Here is a 13,982-nt window from a genome sequence, read left to right on the forward strand (position 1 = left end):
AGATGGATGAGGATGCCAGTGACGGTTAAGACAGCGGACTCCAAGACCTGTCTGGCGCCTACAGTGACCTGTTTACACTAGTATTTCAAGTATTCCATGTCATCCGGGCGATATTGTGACGTGAAAATAGAGATGAAACTGCATGAACGAGTATGCACAAGCCCATGGGCTCCTCAGTCGGATGCAGATACATTATATTCAGTAGACGCAATATAAAGAGCCAGACTATTAACTCAGTCCCCAGCTTCAGAAGTATCGGTCTCCACATGCTTGCTCTTCGCCCTCTTCCTTGCATTCCCAACTTTTGGCCTTCCATTTCCGAGCCACCCAGGCCTCAACGTTACCGGCTGTAAAAACCCATCCCCCACGCCCTCACTGTTCGTCCTCGGATCGTACCCATGAACACGTATACAATGCTCAATAGTGCGATACGGTATTGCAAAGTCTTTCTTGCTACCGTAGCAGTCCGGATGTGGACAGCGCAGTGTGCCAGTCTGGAAGAATGGGCGGTTGAGTGTTGGGCCCCTTGTATTTGAGGGGACGATTGGTGGGGCTGGTATGGTGGAGGGGGTGTACACGACTGGTTCGAGAGGGGACTTCGTGGCCTGTGATTCGGGAATGGGTATGAATGACATGCTTTCGTCGAATAGAGTGGCGCAGCGCTGGGCTGTGCGTGCAATAGCTTCGGGGTCCCAGCCTTGAACAGCAGCTAGTCCAAGCAATTCACTCCAGTCCATAAGACCTTCTCTGAAACTATCATCTTTGATTGTCCATTTTTCACCGTCGCTCTCGCTGCTTGAGGACCTGCGACGCTTCCGTTCCAGATGCTTCTCTTTCCGACGCTCTCGTTTCAGATGGCGTAATGTTGATTTGCCGTGTTCCCACGCGGCCACTGTATCGTGATCAAAATCAGAAAATCTCAAGTTCTGAAGTCTTGTGTTGTCATCGGATGTTGATTCTTCACTCGAAGGGGATGGACTGCTCGATTCAGGGCTCGTGACACTCTTCGACCGGGCTCTTGATGGAGACCTTGAAGCAGATCTACTTAACTCCGAATCAGACGTATCTGCATCGGAAGTGTCTGCAACTGAGCCGTCAGCGCCAGTATAATGATTCGTCCGTGTTCGGAGTATCGCCAGCGCAAGCCTGTCTAACCTGCTGATCATGGACTGGATTGTTGGTTGAAGAATCCGCTGTGCCTTCGTATCGTCAGCCATAACAGTCGGCTGCGTCAACGTGTTGAAATAAAATTGTCTCCCACGCTTCCTAGCTGTAGCTTCATCCCCAGTGTCGCACGCTTCATCATGCGAGTAGCCATCAAGATCCATCTCCCCGTCATCTATATCCCCATCATTCGTATCTCCATCATTTACATCTCCATCAGCTCGAGACGTGGGACGCGAGTTTGCAGGCGTGGTGCTTCCTTCTAGCGACCGGCTGCGCGAAGTCTCCGCAGACTCTTCAACGTCGGATTCCGATGAAGGAGACTCCCGCTGATCCCACTGCTTTCTTGCCAGGCGTAAAAAGATTGCCAAAAGTTCTTCCTTGAGCTCTTCCAATGCATCTTCCACCCCACCAATTTGCCATTCCAGAGCAAAGTCACTCGCCGATGGAATTTCTGAGCGTAGAAGCTTTTCAGGAGGGTCTGGCCATGCTGTCCATACTTTTGGCGGCACCAACTCCGGCTGAACGAGCCCTGCTTCGTCCGTGAACTCTAGATCCTTTCCCGACTTGAGCCAACTATCTCTTCCCTGCCAGCTCTTCAACTGCGCTAGGTCTTGTATAGGTCGTCGCACCCGTCGCTTGAGCGCATGGGCATTGTATAGGTGTGCAGAAAGATCTTCAGCCTCCATCTGCTCGAGTGACTCCATAATTTGAAGTTCTTCGTCCGTGGTGTTCCTCCATCTCTGGGCCTGGTTTGTATTTCTTTGCACACGTGCCGTCTTCTCGCCATCTTCCTCGTCCTCATCTTCTTCCTCCTCGTCCTCAGACTCATCGCTTTCTTCCTGCGAGTCTGTGTCTGTGTCTTTTTCTTCGGTATCACGTCGCTGTATCTCTGGTATATCGCGCGGATTTTCAGTCTCTACGACCGATGGCGACGAGGATACGGAAGAGGATTCCGAGGTGTCAGACTCAGACGATGAGCTGGGCGTCGGTGCACTCCCGCCGAACAACGACATTGTAGTTGCTATGTTCATCGGAACAGGGTTTTGTTCGTGCGGGTATCAGCGTCTGGTGGTTTGTGTGCATGATGGTTGCGGGGTGTCAAAGTCGCGATGGCGGGGTTCTCGAAAACCACGCGAAGTCACGTTGGCGCTAGGCACTGTCCAGTAAACCTCGAATCGGCATGCATTCACTGTGATATTCTGCAAGCTCAAATTCTTTTCCTGCTAATGCGGTTCAATTCAATGATGGTTTAGAGTCTCATGAACAAAAGGAGAAATCAATCAATCCTCACTTACACGAACGCAGAGATTAAGATAGTGAGAGACCGCACGGCAACCAGGTGACAAGACTCAAGTATTCAGCATACGTGATCGCCCGCATCGGAGCGCAATAGTAAGACAATATGTGGTTCGTGAAAATCCACCAAATCAAAGCTTCGCCGCCCTCAAGACGGTACTATCCAGCCTCTTCCCCTCATCATCCTGCTCTCTAACTCTCAGATCTGGAAACTCCTCCGGCATCATCCTCCTCGGCACACTCCCCTCCACCAAACTGTACTTCCCAAACTCTTTCACTCCCCTCGTCCTCAGGAAATCCTCGTCAAGCAACAACTCGCCATTAACCTCCTCTACCTCCGCCCTAATCATCGCCAACACCGCATCTGAGAAGATATCCGCCGTCCTGAGATCCTTTGCGTCTTCTTTCGCCAGATTCTGCGTCGCCCCACTCTGAATCGCCGTCGCGGGCCAGATACTAGTGATTGCCATTTCACTCTTCCCTTCGCGGATAAAGTCCATGGCGAGACCTTTTGTAAGCACGCTCATGCCTACTTTACCCATTGCGTATGCGGTCTTCCCGCGGAAGAAGCGCGAGTAGATGGGTGGGCTAACGACGATTATGCGGCCCCGCCATTTCCCATCCGCTTGCTTGAAGTGAGGCAAGCATGCCTGTATGACACCGTATAAGCCTTCGACGTTTACACGCTGCATGAGCTGGAATCGCTTCATGGGTGTCTTTTCCACGCTTGCCCACCATATCGCGCCACTGTTGTAGATGAGCACGTCTAGCCGGCCGTATGTCGCAACGGTTTGTGAGACCAGTCGCTCTATGCTGGGGAAGTCGCGCGTATCGACGCTTATGGCTGTGGCCTCGCCGCCGGCGTCGCGGATCTCGCGCTCGACCGTGGAGATGGTGGAGCTGGGGGAGTTGGGGTCGGGCGGGAAGGGGGTACATTTTGAGGCATCGGACGTGGATTTTGCTGCTACAATGACTGCGACATGTTAGTTGTCGTTACTTGGAAGGATGGTGTGCTGGGAAGGGGGTCGATGTACCTGCGTAGCCTTCCTTCGCCAGGCCAATGGCGATTTGTCGGCCAATACCCCTTGAGGCACCAACGACGAGTGCGACTTGCTTCTGAGATGGCGACATGGTGTTATAAATAGTATATGTTGACAGTGGGATTTACTTCTCAGAGAGAGTCGTCGCTGACAGCAAGGTGTCCATCTTATAAGTAATGGTCGGTATCATTCAGTCTCCGAAGACAACCTCGGCAGCGAGGGATTGCGTCAGCAGTTGTGTCGCGTAGAATTATGTGCAAATCCTGGGGTTTCCGCATCGTTCGCTGCATGAGAGGTGGAGGTGTCGTTGCTGATTACTGATAGCTCCAGGATGCCATCCCTGGCGTACCGAGGCATCCGGGATATCCCTAGCTTTCATGCGCATTACGACAGCCACTCATAAGACATGGCAAAAGAAAGTGATTCTGATCTCGAATTTTCTTGTATTCTTGTATAACGATATTGCGACCATGGCGGGGAAAATCACAAGCTATCTGGATTGCGGTACGACTGCCCATGTTCTGACTTCCAAGTGTCACATGCTGACCACGGTTAGTATCACCATACTCATACTTCGCTTTACTATATCTCGAGAAGAACCGGGAAGTCCTCAAATCTCATGGAGTGGAAATTGAGTGCGTATACCCGTAGCAACCCCTGGAAATCATCCATCACTATGCCAATCTGTACAACCTGTCCGACGAGATGATCTTCGCTTCCAAAAAGCAAGAGCTCTCACTGACACAGAACAGCATAGTGCCCGTCTTCCTAGGTGGTATCAATGTTGGCAGCGGTACGTATCCCTGCTTCCCCGCTGTACGAGGGTTGTTGAGGTTTGGTACGGACCATACCGTTCAGCCCTGACGCTGTAACACAGGCAACAAGCCCCCTTGGACCCTCGAGGCAAAGGCGCACTACAGCAGGTACGACAGCGCGCGAGCGAAACGGTACTTCGGCGTACCCAATATCCAGACGCCATCGTTCTTCCCGATTCTCTCACTGTTTCCACAGCGCGCTTTGTGTTATGTAAAGGAGGCGCATCGAGAGAAGTTTGTTGCTGTCTTCTTTGACATCTATCGCGCAATGTGGGAAGGTGGCGAAGATGTCAGTAAGCCGGAGATCCTGGGCAAAGTACTGGAACAGCAGTTCAGCGAAGATGAAGCTCGGAAAGTCATGGCAAGCGCAAACAGCGCACCATACAAGCAGCGGCTCAACGATAACACCAAGGAAGCACTCGATCGAGGTGCATTTGGCTGCCCATGGTTCTTCGTACGGAACTCAAAAGGGGAAGAGGAGCCTTTCTTCGGAAGCGATAGGTACGTACCCTTTGTACAATCTCCCCATGTTCTTCTGGCCATATTCCATCTTTCCTCTGAACCCGGTTAGAGACGCTGGATCTCAACGGGTATATCCGCCTCCAGGGAGGAGCTTGCCGCGGAGTGTGGATACTACTATGCGTATGATAACGGGTATATGCGAACCATGAAACATGGCAAACGAACGGTCGAGAGCTGCGGGCCATGTTAACGGGTATTTCATATAGGTTCCACTTCATGTGGGAGTATCTGGGATTGCCGTGGAAGGATATTGAGCTGCTGTCGTCAGGTAGTGCAAGAGCGAAGATCTGATGTAGGCCATCGGAGGCTTGCAGCCGTTGAGCGTGGGGGATGTCCAGAACAGGAGCCTAGAGCTTCTTGGGCACGATACTGCATGCTAGTTAGTGGTAACGTGGATCGAGACAATCCTACGACATCCATGTGGATGTCTTATCAAAGCTCTGGCTCCTCGCCGCCTACTCAATGTTCCATCTTTGTCTTCTCGCCATGCTAAGACATCTCAGCGACATTTCACAAGCTACAAATCGGCTCTGTCGTCTTCTTATCCTCGCATATGTTATCCACCATGCATAACCGCCGTTGCGTACTACCCGTGATGAAGTGAGAGTGTGGACTCTGTGGCCACCGGGGGCGGGTGCCGGCTTCCCCAGACACATGCAAGTTGTATGCAAGATTAAGTCTCCGCGACCTGTCAGAACAACACTGTGCGCCACCCAGGGGATATGCGTGCGCGCTAAGACCGTGTCTCACATGTTCCGTGCTACCGTGGCCGAGTTGGTCGGAGATGGCCATTAAGCTGCGACCAGCCGCGTGGTGGGGAAAAGACGAAATCGGAGATATAGTATGACGATGTATGCATGTGCGGGATCTAGGGTGGTAAGTGGCCGGCCCGCTAGGTGTGTCAAAACGTGGAGGTACGTAGCCGGCACGGAGCGTGGTAGTAATAGAACAGTACCGATGCGGGTTCGCCAGCTAGAAGCCTGAAGCTGTTCTTGAATTCAGCCCATTTTTTGTCATGGAAGACATGTTGACGCAGTAATTGCGAGACCCGTGTGTAACGTGTGTAACGTGAGTGTCTAAATCGACAGCAGTCGTAGTACCCGCGAGCCTCTTGCTATCCCAGCGCTAATCATCGCATCAAAAAGCCTACGTACCTGCAGGTCCGGCTGCTATGACGCCTCGGATGTCCTTTTACTGGTTTCCTGGATATGATAGCTTGTTGCCAAGTCACGTCATGCAGATAGCCGTTCGCTTCTGCATGACAACCAAACAAGACGAAGTAGGTCGTCTTTCGCCAGCTCAGCTAGCACCAAATGAGCAATCTTCGCTTGGCTTCATGCTTGAAAAGTCGCCATAACAGGTTCCGTAAGCGCGAAGTGAGGGGGGCTTAGACCGATCTTGTAAAGCTGCTGGTATTTGTCTTCTTTGAGCTAGCCACGTTGGAGGTTGTCGGATTATCAGCAGGGCAGTGCTGCTGCCTGGAAGAGAGATTGTGCTTGCTTTCGAAAGTGCCTTCGCAAGCCCAAATAATTTGCAAGATTGATGTGAACAGCCCGATCTATACCCAAATGCCGGCATGTCTCCGCCTTCTTGGGTCCCAATGCCCTCCTCTGTTCAACAACAACGGCGGGTCTATCCGAAGTTAGACCCTTGCCTTCCGCGTACTGCAGTATGGCAAGGCATGGGTATTGGCTTCAAACAGATGTCTCATCGGTTCAGTCAGGAAGCGCTGGGACTGTCTTAGATTATAAACGTGTGGATCGCCCCCTCACCTTTACCTCAAACCTATGTGATTGGGCCTCTCTCTGTAGTTGGCTTCGGCTTCATCTTTGCTCTTCGTCTTTTCAGTATACGACCAAGCTGCCAGTGCATTGTGTGCGTTTTCACTTGGCCTACTACACAAGATACTTGTTCCACGAGCTACGGTGCATCGATAAATCCATTAGTTTGTTTGTGGATACTCATGCGACTATTCCCCCATTTTTGGCTGTCTCCAACCCTCCGTGAACTCGTGGCACTTTCTGGTAAGATACCCGCTCTTCACGTCTACCTTTACCAAACCAGTGTACTGACTATGTGTATTCAGGCCCCTCGCGTGGTCTTATTGTTGCATCATCTAGATATAAGGGCCAGCCTCGCTCCTTCCCCGCCTACTTCCACCATTCACAGACACAACGTGGAAATTACGAATCTAGTGTTGTCTCCACTCTGAACTGCGCAAGCCCTGTGACTGGCCAGAGCTACGCACTCCTACCACTAGATTGAGTGAAGCGGTCAAGTCCAGCGAATGTCAGGGGACCCACTGTGAACACTTGATATCCTCATTGAACTCGACACGTCCCCGATACCCCACTTGAACCTGTCACTTGTCACCCCAGATTCACAACGGCGAAGGCTCGGCCTTTTCGACACCGCCTAGAACCCAGTATTCACGTCAGCTTGGTGACATCCTAGAAGGTTAGCGGTCCTCAGGGTATCCATAAGAGACGCTCGGTGCACGCGCAACCATGACACAGGCTCAATTTCTTCAACACCATTGTAGCCTTGACCAAAAGTACTCAAATCGGCAATTCATCCAACAGCAAAGCTGTACATCGTCAGGTTTCAGTATGCCTTCTGCAAGCCTACAGCAAACTGATGACCGTCATTACAGTGCTGCAATGGCACTGTCAATGCTTGTAAGTATTATCCTTAGCACAGTTTTACCGAAGACTAATGATAAAGAAGCAGGATCAGTATGGTCCACCTGTTCAGGCTTGGAACTCGCAGCAGGCCCAGCTGGAGGGTAACAGGCCACAGTCCATCACATCCAACAACATAAGGTCTAGAGCCTTACCATACCCTTGTGTTCAGTCCTGGAACAATTTCGATTTTGGTAGCTCTCACATGTGGGACAGGGACCAAGACGGATTGTCGAGGTCGCCATATATCCTGTCGGACCCAGAGTCGGCTTCTCAGTTCCATCAAAACCAGGAGCTGATGTACGACAACATGGCCACTCAGAACGTTGCAGTCAAGGACTTCTCGTCATGGGTTCCTAAAACACCCAACGGACTCCTCAGTGGAGTGAACATCAATGCGGTCACCTCAGTCTCACCCACAAGTCACCTCAGTGATGACTTTGAGAATACTTACAGCCCGGGATCGCTACTAGAACAGACTTCTCCTGTGACTAACTGGCAAGGCTACTCGCAGTCAGTTCAAACCGAGTTGTATGATGCGTTGGAGACAGAGAATCCTGCCAACGAGGAGTTCAATGGACACGCGATCCCGATGGCTCACGCGCCTACCCAGTATCAGCATGGCCCACAGTCTTCGTCTGCATACTCGTTCACACAAGACGGCACTTCCGGATGTGCTCCTTGGTACCAGCCCAATCACCCGTATGCGCTACCCATGCCGAGCTTTGGAGCCCGCAACGCAGACAGTTACAATACCCATTCCACTAGCAACACGAGTTCCCCTTCCGCGAAAGATAATCAGAGCATCCAATCTCACCAGGCTACTTCGTACATGACACTGCCCACCGAGAATCAATCTCGAGTCTACTCTCAGGTGCCTTTCAGCGAAGCCGGGGTCCAATCTTCTTCGTATATGACACTGCCCGGTCAGGACATGCCGCAAGTTCAGTCAAAAGTTCCTTTCAGCGCAGCCGGCGCTCAGCGCACTTCTCATGCGACATTGCCCATGCTCTTTGACTCTCATGTGTCGACCAACGCAGCCTCTTCCCAAATGCAGAACCGTGTACACAACGACAAGCTGCTGCTTGAAGGCAAGAAAAATGGTTTGACATACAACCAAATCTCGAGGCAGTGGCTAGGACCTCCTCCAGAGATGTCGACCTTGAGGGGCCGCTACCGCGCCTTGATTAAGCCGAAGAATCAACGAGTCCGCAAGCCCAACTGGACACAGAATGATGTAAGTAAATCACAAACCCTCTGACTTTCTTTCGAGAACAAGACTAACATATAAACAGTGTGACTTGTTGAACATGATCGTCCAGCAGGAGTTCGACCGCATTGACGATCAGACCTCATACTCATTCGACGTGTTGCAGAAGCTTACCAAGGTGGCGTGGAAGAAAGTCGCCGACTACATCAGGACCCATGGTGGATCATACCTCTTCGGCAACTCGACCTGCAAGAAGAAGTGGGAAGATCTCCATGGTATCAAGAGGAAGGAGAGGGCCAAGAAGACACGGAAGATGGCCAGCAACTGATGCCGTACTCGGGCCACACGAACAGTGATAATCGACGACAGTCAGCCGCGATACAAAGATGATTTCCAGGCACTGTTCATGGAAGATACCGGAATTGGATCTTGCAGCCTTAGGAGGCCCTTTTACCATTCCAAACGATAACGATGACCGCATGGGTAATCGTCCTTGATATTACTAGCCACCCCTTGAGTAGGGCCCCTGTCTTGCATTTTCCGGTGTCTTGCATCTGTTTTTTTTACTACTATTTTTTGTATTATTCTTTTGGGTGGGGTCATATTGATATTTGCTTCGGTTTCCGTGTCCTACCATCCTTTGTAGGGGCAATTCGGAACAGGCCTTGAGGCATAGATAGGGGCTGCAAAGCAAGGCAGCATACATATGTTGTACTGAAGGGGGCCTTTTACGGATAGTATTACGATAACCTGGTTGATTGCGATTAATGAAATATGAGCATATGTACAGAGATTTGTTGATGCAAGATGGTGATTGTAATGGTGACATGGATCTGGCGCTAACTCGGAGCTTGAAGAAAGACAGGAAAGCATGAACCACCACCGTCCTCCACCACATACCTAGTCGCTACAACACCTATGAGAATGCTACTTGAATTATCCGAGGCTCTTCCGAGCATTGTAAAGCGCAAGTTTGAGGCAGCAAAGGCATCTTCGGATCTGCTGTTTTCGCCTTCTGAGCTGGCAATCATCCGCACATCAACAGGCATCCCCGTAAGCGCACCTGCCATTGCGACACTCACTATGTTCACACGCAAGTAGTTTCAATTGCGCTATTGTCCGTCGCTCGCGAAGAAGCCCCTACCAAATCTTCCAGGTGCTACACCCAAGCAGAAGATCGATCCATTCGAAAACCCGCCAGAAGCACTCCGCATCGCAGACATCCCCACCATAGACCCCTCCCACGTCCTCGTCCTCAACAAGTTTCCTATCATAGCCGAGCACTTCATCCTCGCCACCAAATCAAACAAGAAGCAGACACATGTACTTGAGCAAGATGACCTGGAAGCAACCTACGCTTGTTTGAAAGAATGGCAGGAGAGCACAGGCGACCAAAAGAGGCGGCTTCTCGCCTTCTTCAACTCGGGTGAGCATAGTGGCGCATCGCAGCCTCACCGGCATCTGCAATTCCTACCCGTAGAAGGTATGCGCGATGGTGACAAGACCAGCAGCTGGGACATGCTCATAGACAGTATCCTGGACACCACCGGACAATCGACCACAGCACGCGATATACCATTTGCATTTTTCCCCCGTCTATTCAATTCGGAGCCATCTGGCGCTGAACTCCTCGCCATGTACAAGGAGCTATACGAGTCCGCAAAAGCAGCAGTCGACGCCTTCATCTCCTCTCACCCAGACCAATTCGCCCTTCACCCCGTAGACGACGGCGACCTGCCCATCAGCTACAACCTCGGTATGACAACAAGCGGCATGGTCGTCATACCCAGGCGCGCCGAGGGTACCATGCTTCGCCGCGATGACGGCAGCGAAGTCGGCTTCGTAGCTCTGAACGGCACAACACTAGGCGGTACCATGATGGTCAAGCACCAGGATGAGTGGGACATGCTACGCAACAATCCTGTCCTGCTAGACAAAATCCTCGGTGCGATTGGTATACCTAGAGAACCCCAAGCACCCAGACCACATGTCTAGCGGAAGCGACACTGAGACCACGCATCTAGCGCAAAACCGCACCACTATGAGAGCAGCAGATTCAGAAACCCCCATAGCCACCCATCCCTTGTAAGTCCATCGAATATATGCCGGTACAAATCCCCCACCGAGGCATGGATAAAGTCGTAGAATACACATCTGTCTATACTCCCAACGCACCCCTTCCAATGTGGCCAAGTCCCCAGTAGAAGCGTAGAAGCTAGCCACTCAGGCCAGTGCCGGAACATCCAAAACCGAGGCGTACGTCTACCAGGTAATTTCCATCGTGGAAATGTCGACAATATACTTCATCTCAAACTACTCTACCCTGTATGGTGGATTGATAAGAGGCAAAGCAAGCAAGATTTGGTAATATACGGGAGCAGGGCGCCCACCCCTGGTAGACATATACATGTACACCTGCCCGGTGCTAATTGCCGTTAGAAGTAGAGTAGAGTTAGTGTAGCACGGCAGTATGATTTGTGAATTGAAGTAGTTCTAGCTAAAATAAACTCTTGCCGGCTAAATCCCCCACACCATGACCCCTCTGCTCCACCCGTCCATACACACACACCAGGGTGTCATGAAATACCTGACAGTGTGGGTAAGCGCCTGATAAGCGTGTCTGCAGACTACAGTGGCCGTTTTACACTAGCATGTTGAGTATTCCATGACACCCGGACACACAAATTCTCTCTCAATCCCGCCTCCTAGGTGGCGGACTATTACTATCCCTCTTCATCCTCGCCGGCGGGGGAGAACTACTTTCGCGCCTCCTCCTAGGCGGTGGAGAACTACTATCACGCTTCCTTCGTGGCGGGGGTGGCGTACTGCTCTCACGTCTCCTCCGTGGTGGTGGTGGAGAACTAGCATCGCGCCTCTTTCTCGGCGGCGGCGGCGAGGCCCGAGAGCGTGAACGAGAGCGCGAATATGAAGGGCTGCGACCGCGACGACGGGGCGCAGGGGAGCGAGCTGGTGAGGGACTGCGCGTGCGAGAGTAGCTACGGCTGCGGGAGCTAGATTGCGATCTTGAAGTACCACGGCGTCTGCGGACGGGGCTTCGAGACCGCGTGTAGCTGCGAGTGCGGCTACGTGAGCGGGAATAGCTGCGGCTTCGTGAGCTGGATCGCGATCTTGAAGCATCGCGGCGTCTGCGGGCTGGGCTACGAGATCGTGAGTAACTCCGGCTGCGACTGCGGCTACGGCTGCGTGATGAGTAGCTTGATCGTGATGAAACACTGCGGTTATCTTCTGAATCGCTCTCTGGTTCAGGTAGCGGTTTAGGCTTGGGCGCACTGTTCTTGAGCCACTCGCGCATGTTCTCTGTGAGGACACCCATCCCAATGGCAGTGAAGAAATTGATGGAGAAGCGTGTCTTGCTCTGGTCGTCTGCGTCGGTTGGGAAGATTCCGGTGAGACTGTCTTCTAGCATTGGGTCCTTGAAGCGCTCCACCACTGCCTTCTGACCGAGTGCGGCTAGAAGTTCCTCAAACAGGATCTTGACGAAGATACGGGAACTGGATGTCGTGTCTTCCTCTGTCATCTTGATTACCTGGAAGACGTGCCAGTTGATGCCGTCAGACGCTAACAAGTGGGCAAATAAGTGGGCAATGATACGGAGTCGGTTGGTCTCGAAACGGTGAATGGTCTCGTAGTAGTGTGCAAAGGCCTCCTCGAACAGGTCGGTCCACATCCGGTTCAACTTGCAGAATCGCTCTGCGATCTGGCCGTAGAACTTTTCGTAGGTGCGCTCCTGGCTGGCACATTCTACAATCATAGTCGTGAGTTCGTTCTCCAAACCATGCGGCAAGTTTATCCTCATAAGCTTGTGCACACACTCCTCGAAGCCACCACTACTCTTGATGGTCAAGTAGATAGTTCGGCGCAAGCTGACAAGGTCCGCGTTGGTCTGGTCCTTGACATCCATTGCTTTTATCTCCTCGTCTTCCTCATCTTCAGATGAATCATCCGTGTATCCGTCCTCATCGCTACCCTCTTCTTCGCCCAGAATCTCAGCCTTGATCTTGGCATATTCCTCCTCATGCGCTTCATAGTCCGGGTCGAACTTGAAGATGTTCAGACCGTCTTCCACCTTCAAGTCTCCCTCGAGCGTGAGGTTGTGGGTGATCTGATCCTCCTCTTCAACAAGATCCAGGTCATCCCTCACAACCGGGTTATCCTTGTACTTTGTGCGCCGAACCTCGAACAGAACCTCAACCATGTATTGTGTTCGCTTGTCAATGTCGGCTTCGTGCAAGATGTTGCGCATCTGATCGAAGATGGCGTTGGCGATGGCGGGCTTCATCTCGTCGAGGAAGGCGCCGACCTCTTTCATGATACCAACAGCAATCTCAACGGAATCGTCCGAAGGCTTGTTCAGCAGAAGCAGCAAGATCTCGGCGATCAAAATCTCGTGAACGACCTGCGTGTTGACAAGATGGGAGAGAAACATGGTACTCGACAGGGCAACGGCCTTGTCATTCCTCCTAAAGCCCTTTCGGAATTGTACAATCAGACGTCTGACAAGCAGATCGCCAACTTGCGGCAGTTTGGTGTTTACAATGGCCACCATAGTTGCATAGATGGGCGTAAAGGGTAAACTGGCAGCTTGAGCCTTCATGATGGCCCTGCAAAACAGACCCCGTCCGCGCACCAAGTTTTCAGAGAACAGCTCCGGTACTATCATCTTGATGTTGGCCGTGTTGGTCTTGTTGATCAAACCTTGGATCGACTTCTTGAGCGCCTCCCATGCCATGCGCTGAAACTCAGCACTCTTCTTATCCGTGATGGATTTCTGCATCTCGCGCAAGCGCGCCGGCGGAATATACGCGCCACCAGCACGTGTCTTTGAATCATCGACGGGCAGCTTGCGATTCGCGCTGAAAGCATTCTGGAAAAGCTTCAAACGAGAGTCGTCGTCAGGCAGATCGTCAGTCGTGGGCTTCGAATGCGGCATCGGACGGCGACCTGGCCGTTTTTTGTAGTGGCCGTCATCGTTGTCGTCCTCTCTCCTGCTCCTCTTGGACGGTCCGGCACTCGGTCCATCGAACGGCGAGCGGTCACGTTTGCGCGGGACATCGTGGGCCTCGAGCTCGGGTTCGGGCGAAGGCAATCGAACGGCAGATGCGACCTCCATCATGCGATTACCAAGTGGTGGTGAGTTGTTTGAACAAAGTCGATGTGGAGACGTGAGCAAGTGACGCGCTTCGCAAAAGTTTAGCTCCGCCAGGCCCAGCAACTGCAGACGCTCGTGCAC

The 13,982-nt window shown here is 52.1% G+C and overlaps 7 protein-coding genes across 7 annotated transcripts; 4 read left to right on the forward strand and 3 right to left on the reverse strand.

Moving 5' to 3' along the window:
* Positions 1-233: 233 nt before the first annotated feature.
* On the reverse strand, positions 234-2,180 carry PtrM4_041210 (RRN9 domain containing protein; the record flags this gene model as incomplete). The annotated part of the gene is made up of 2 exons (XM_066104408.1): positions 234-1,926; positions 1,993-2,180. The coding sequence occupies 2 exons, from the start codon at positions 2,178-2,180 to the stop codon at positions 234-236; spliced, it is 1,881 nt and encodes a 626-aa protein (XP_065958972.1).
* Positions 2,181-2,594: 414 nt separating this feature from the next.
* PtrM4_041220 (FabG, Dehydrogenase with different specificities (related to short-chain alcohol dehydrogenase)) lies at positions 2,595-3,594 on the reverse strand (the record flags this gene model as incomplete). The annotated part of the gene is made up of 2 exons (XM_001937554.1): positions 2,595-3,436; positions 3,498-3,594. The coding sequence occupies 2 exons, from the start codon at positions 3,592-3,594 to the stop codon at positions 2,595-2,597; spliced, it is 939 nt and encodes a 312-aa protein (XP_001937589.1).
* A 379-nt stretch (positions 3,595-3,973) lies between these two features.
* On the forward strand, positions 3,974-4,889 carry PtrM4_041230 (DSBA domain containing protein; the record flags this gene model as incomplete). Its single annotated transcript, XM_001937553.2, has 4 exons — positions 3,974-4,007; positions 4,060-4,138; positions 4,256-4,296; positions 4,381-4,889. The coding sequence occupies 4 exons, from the start codon at positions 3,974-3,976 to the stop codon at positions 4,887-4,889; spliced, it is 663 nt and encodes a 220-aa protein (XP_001937588.2).
* A 2,560-nt stretch (positions 4,890-7,449) lies between these two features.
* On the forward strand, positions 7,450-8,782 carry PtrM4_041240 (uncharacterized protein; the record flags this gene model as incomplete). Its single annotated transcript, XM_066104409.1, has 2 exons — positions 7,450-7,518; positions 7,565-8,782. The coding sequence occupies 2 exons, from the start codon at positions 7,450-7,452 to the stop codon at positions 8,780-8,782; spliced, it is 1,287 nt and encodes a 428-aa protein (XP_065958973.1).
* Positions 8,783-8,831: 49 nt separating this feature from the next.
* On the forward strand, positions 8,832-9,059 carry PtrM4_041250 (uncharacterized protein; the record flags this gene model as incomplete). The annotated part of the gene is made up of 1 exon (XM_066104410.1): positions 8,832-9,059. The coding sequence occupies one exon, from the start codon at positions 8,832-8,834 to the stop codon at positions 9,057-9,059; it is 228 nt and encodes a 75-aa protein (XP_065958974.1).
* A 596-nt stretch (positions 9,060-9,655) lies between these two features.
* On the forward strand, positions 9,656-10,726 carry PtrM4_041260 (APA2, ATP adenylyltransferase (5',5'''-P-1,P-4-tetraphosphate phosphorylase II); the record flags this gene model as incomplete). Its single annotated transcript, XM_001937551.2, has 2 exons — positions 9,656-9,784; positions 9,833-10,726. The coding sequence occupies 2 exons, from the start codon at positions 9,656-9,658 to the stop codon at positions 10,724-10,726; spliced, it is 1,023 nt and encodes a 340-aa protein (XP_001937586.2).
* A 697-nt stretch (positions 10,727-11,423) lies between these two features.
* On the reverse strand, positions 11,424-13,865 carry PtrM4_041270 (pre-splicing factor cwc22; the record flags this gene model as incomplete). Its single annotated transcript, XM_066104411.1, has 1 exon — positions 11,424-13,865. The coding sequence occupies one exon, from the start codon at positions 13,863-13,865 to the stop codon at positions 11,424-11,426; it is 2,442 nt and encodes an 813-aa protein (XP_065958975.1).
* Between the last annotated feature and the right edge of the window lie 117 nt (positions 13,866-13,982).

The sequence above is a fragment of the Pyrenophora tritici-repentis genome, chromosome 10, assembly GCF_003171515.1.
Source record: "Pyrenophora tritici-repentis strain M4 chromosome 10, whole genome shotgun sequence".
NCBI lineage: Eukaryota > Fungi > Ascomycota > Dothideomycetes > Pleosporales > Pleosporaceae > Pyrenophora > Pyrenophora tritici-repentis.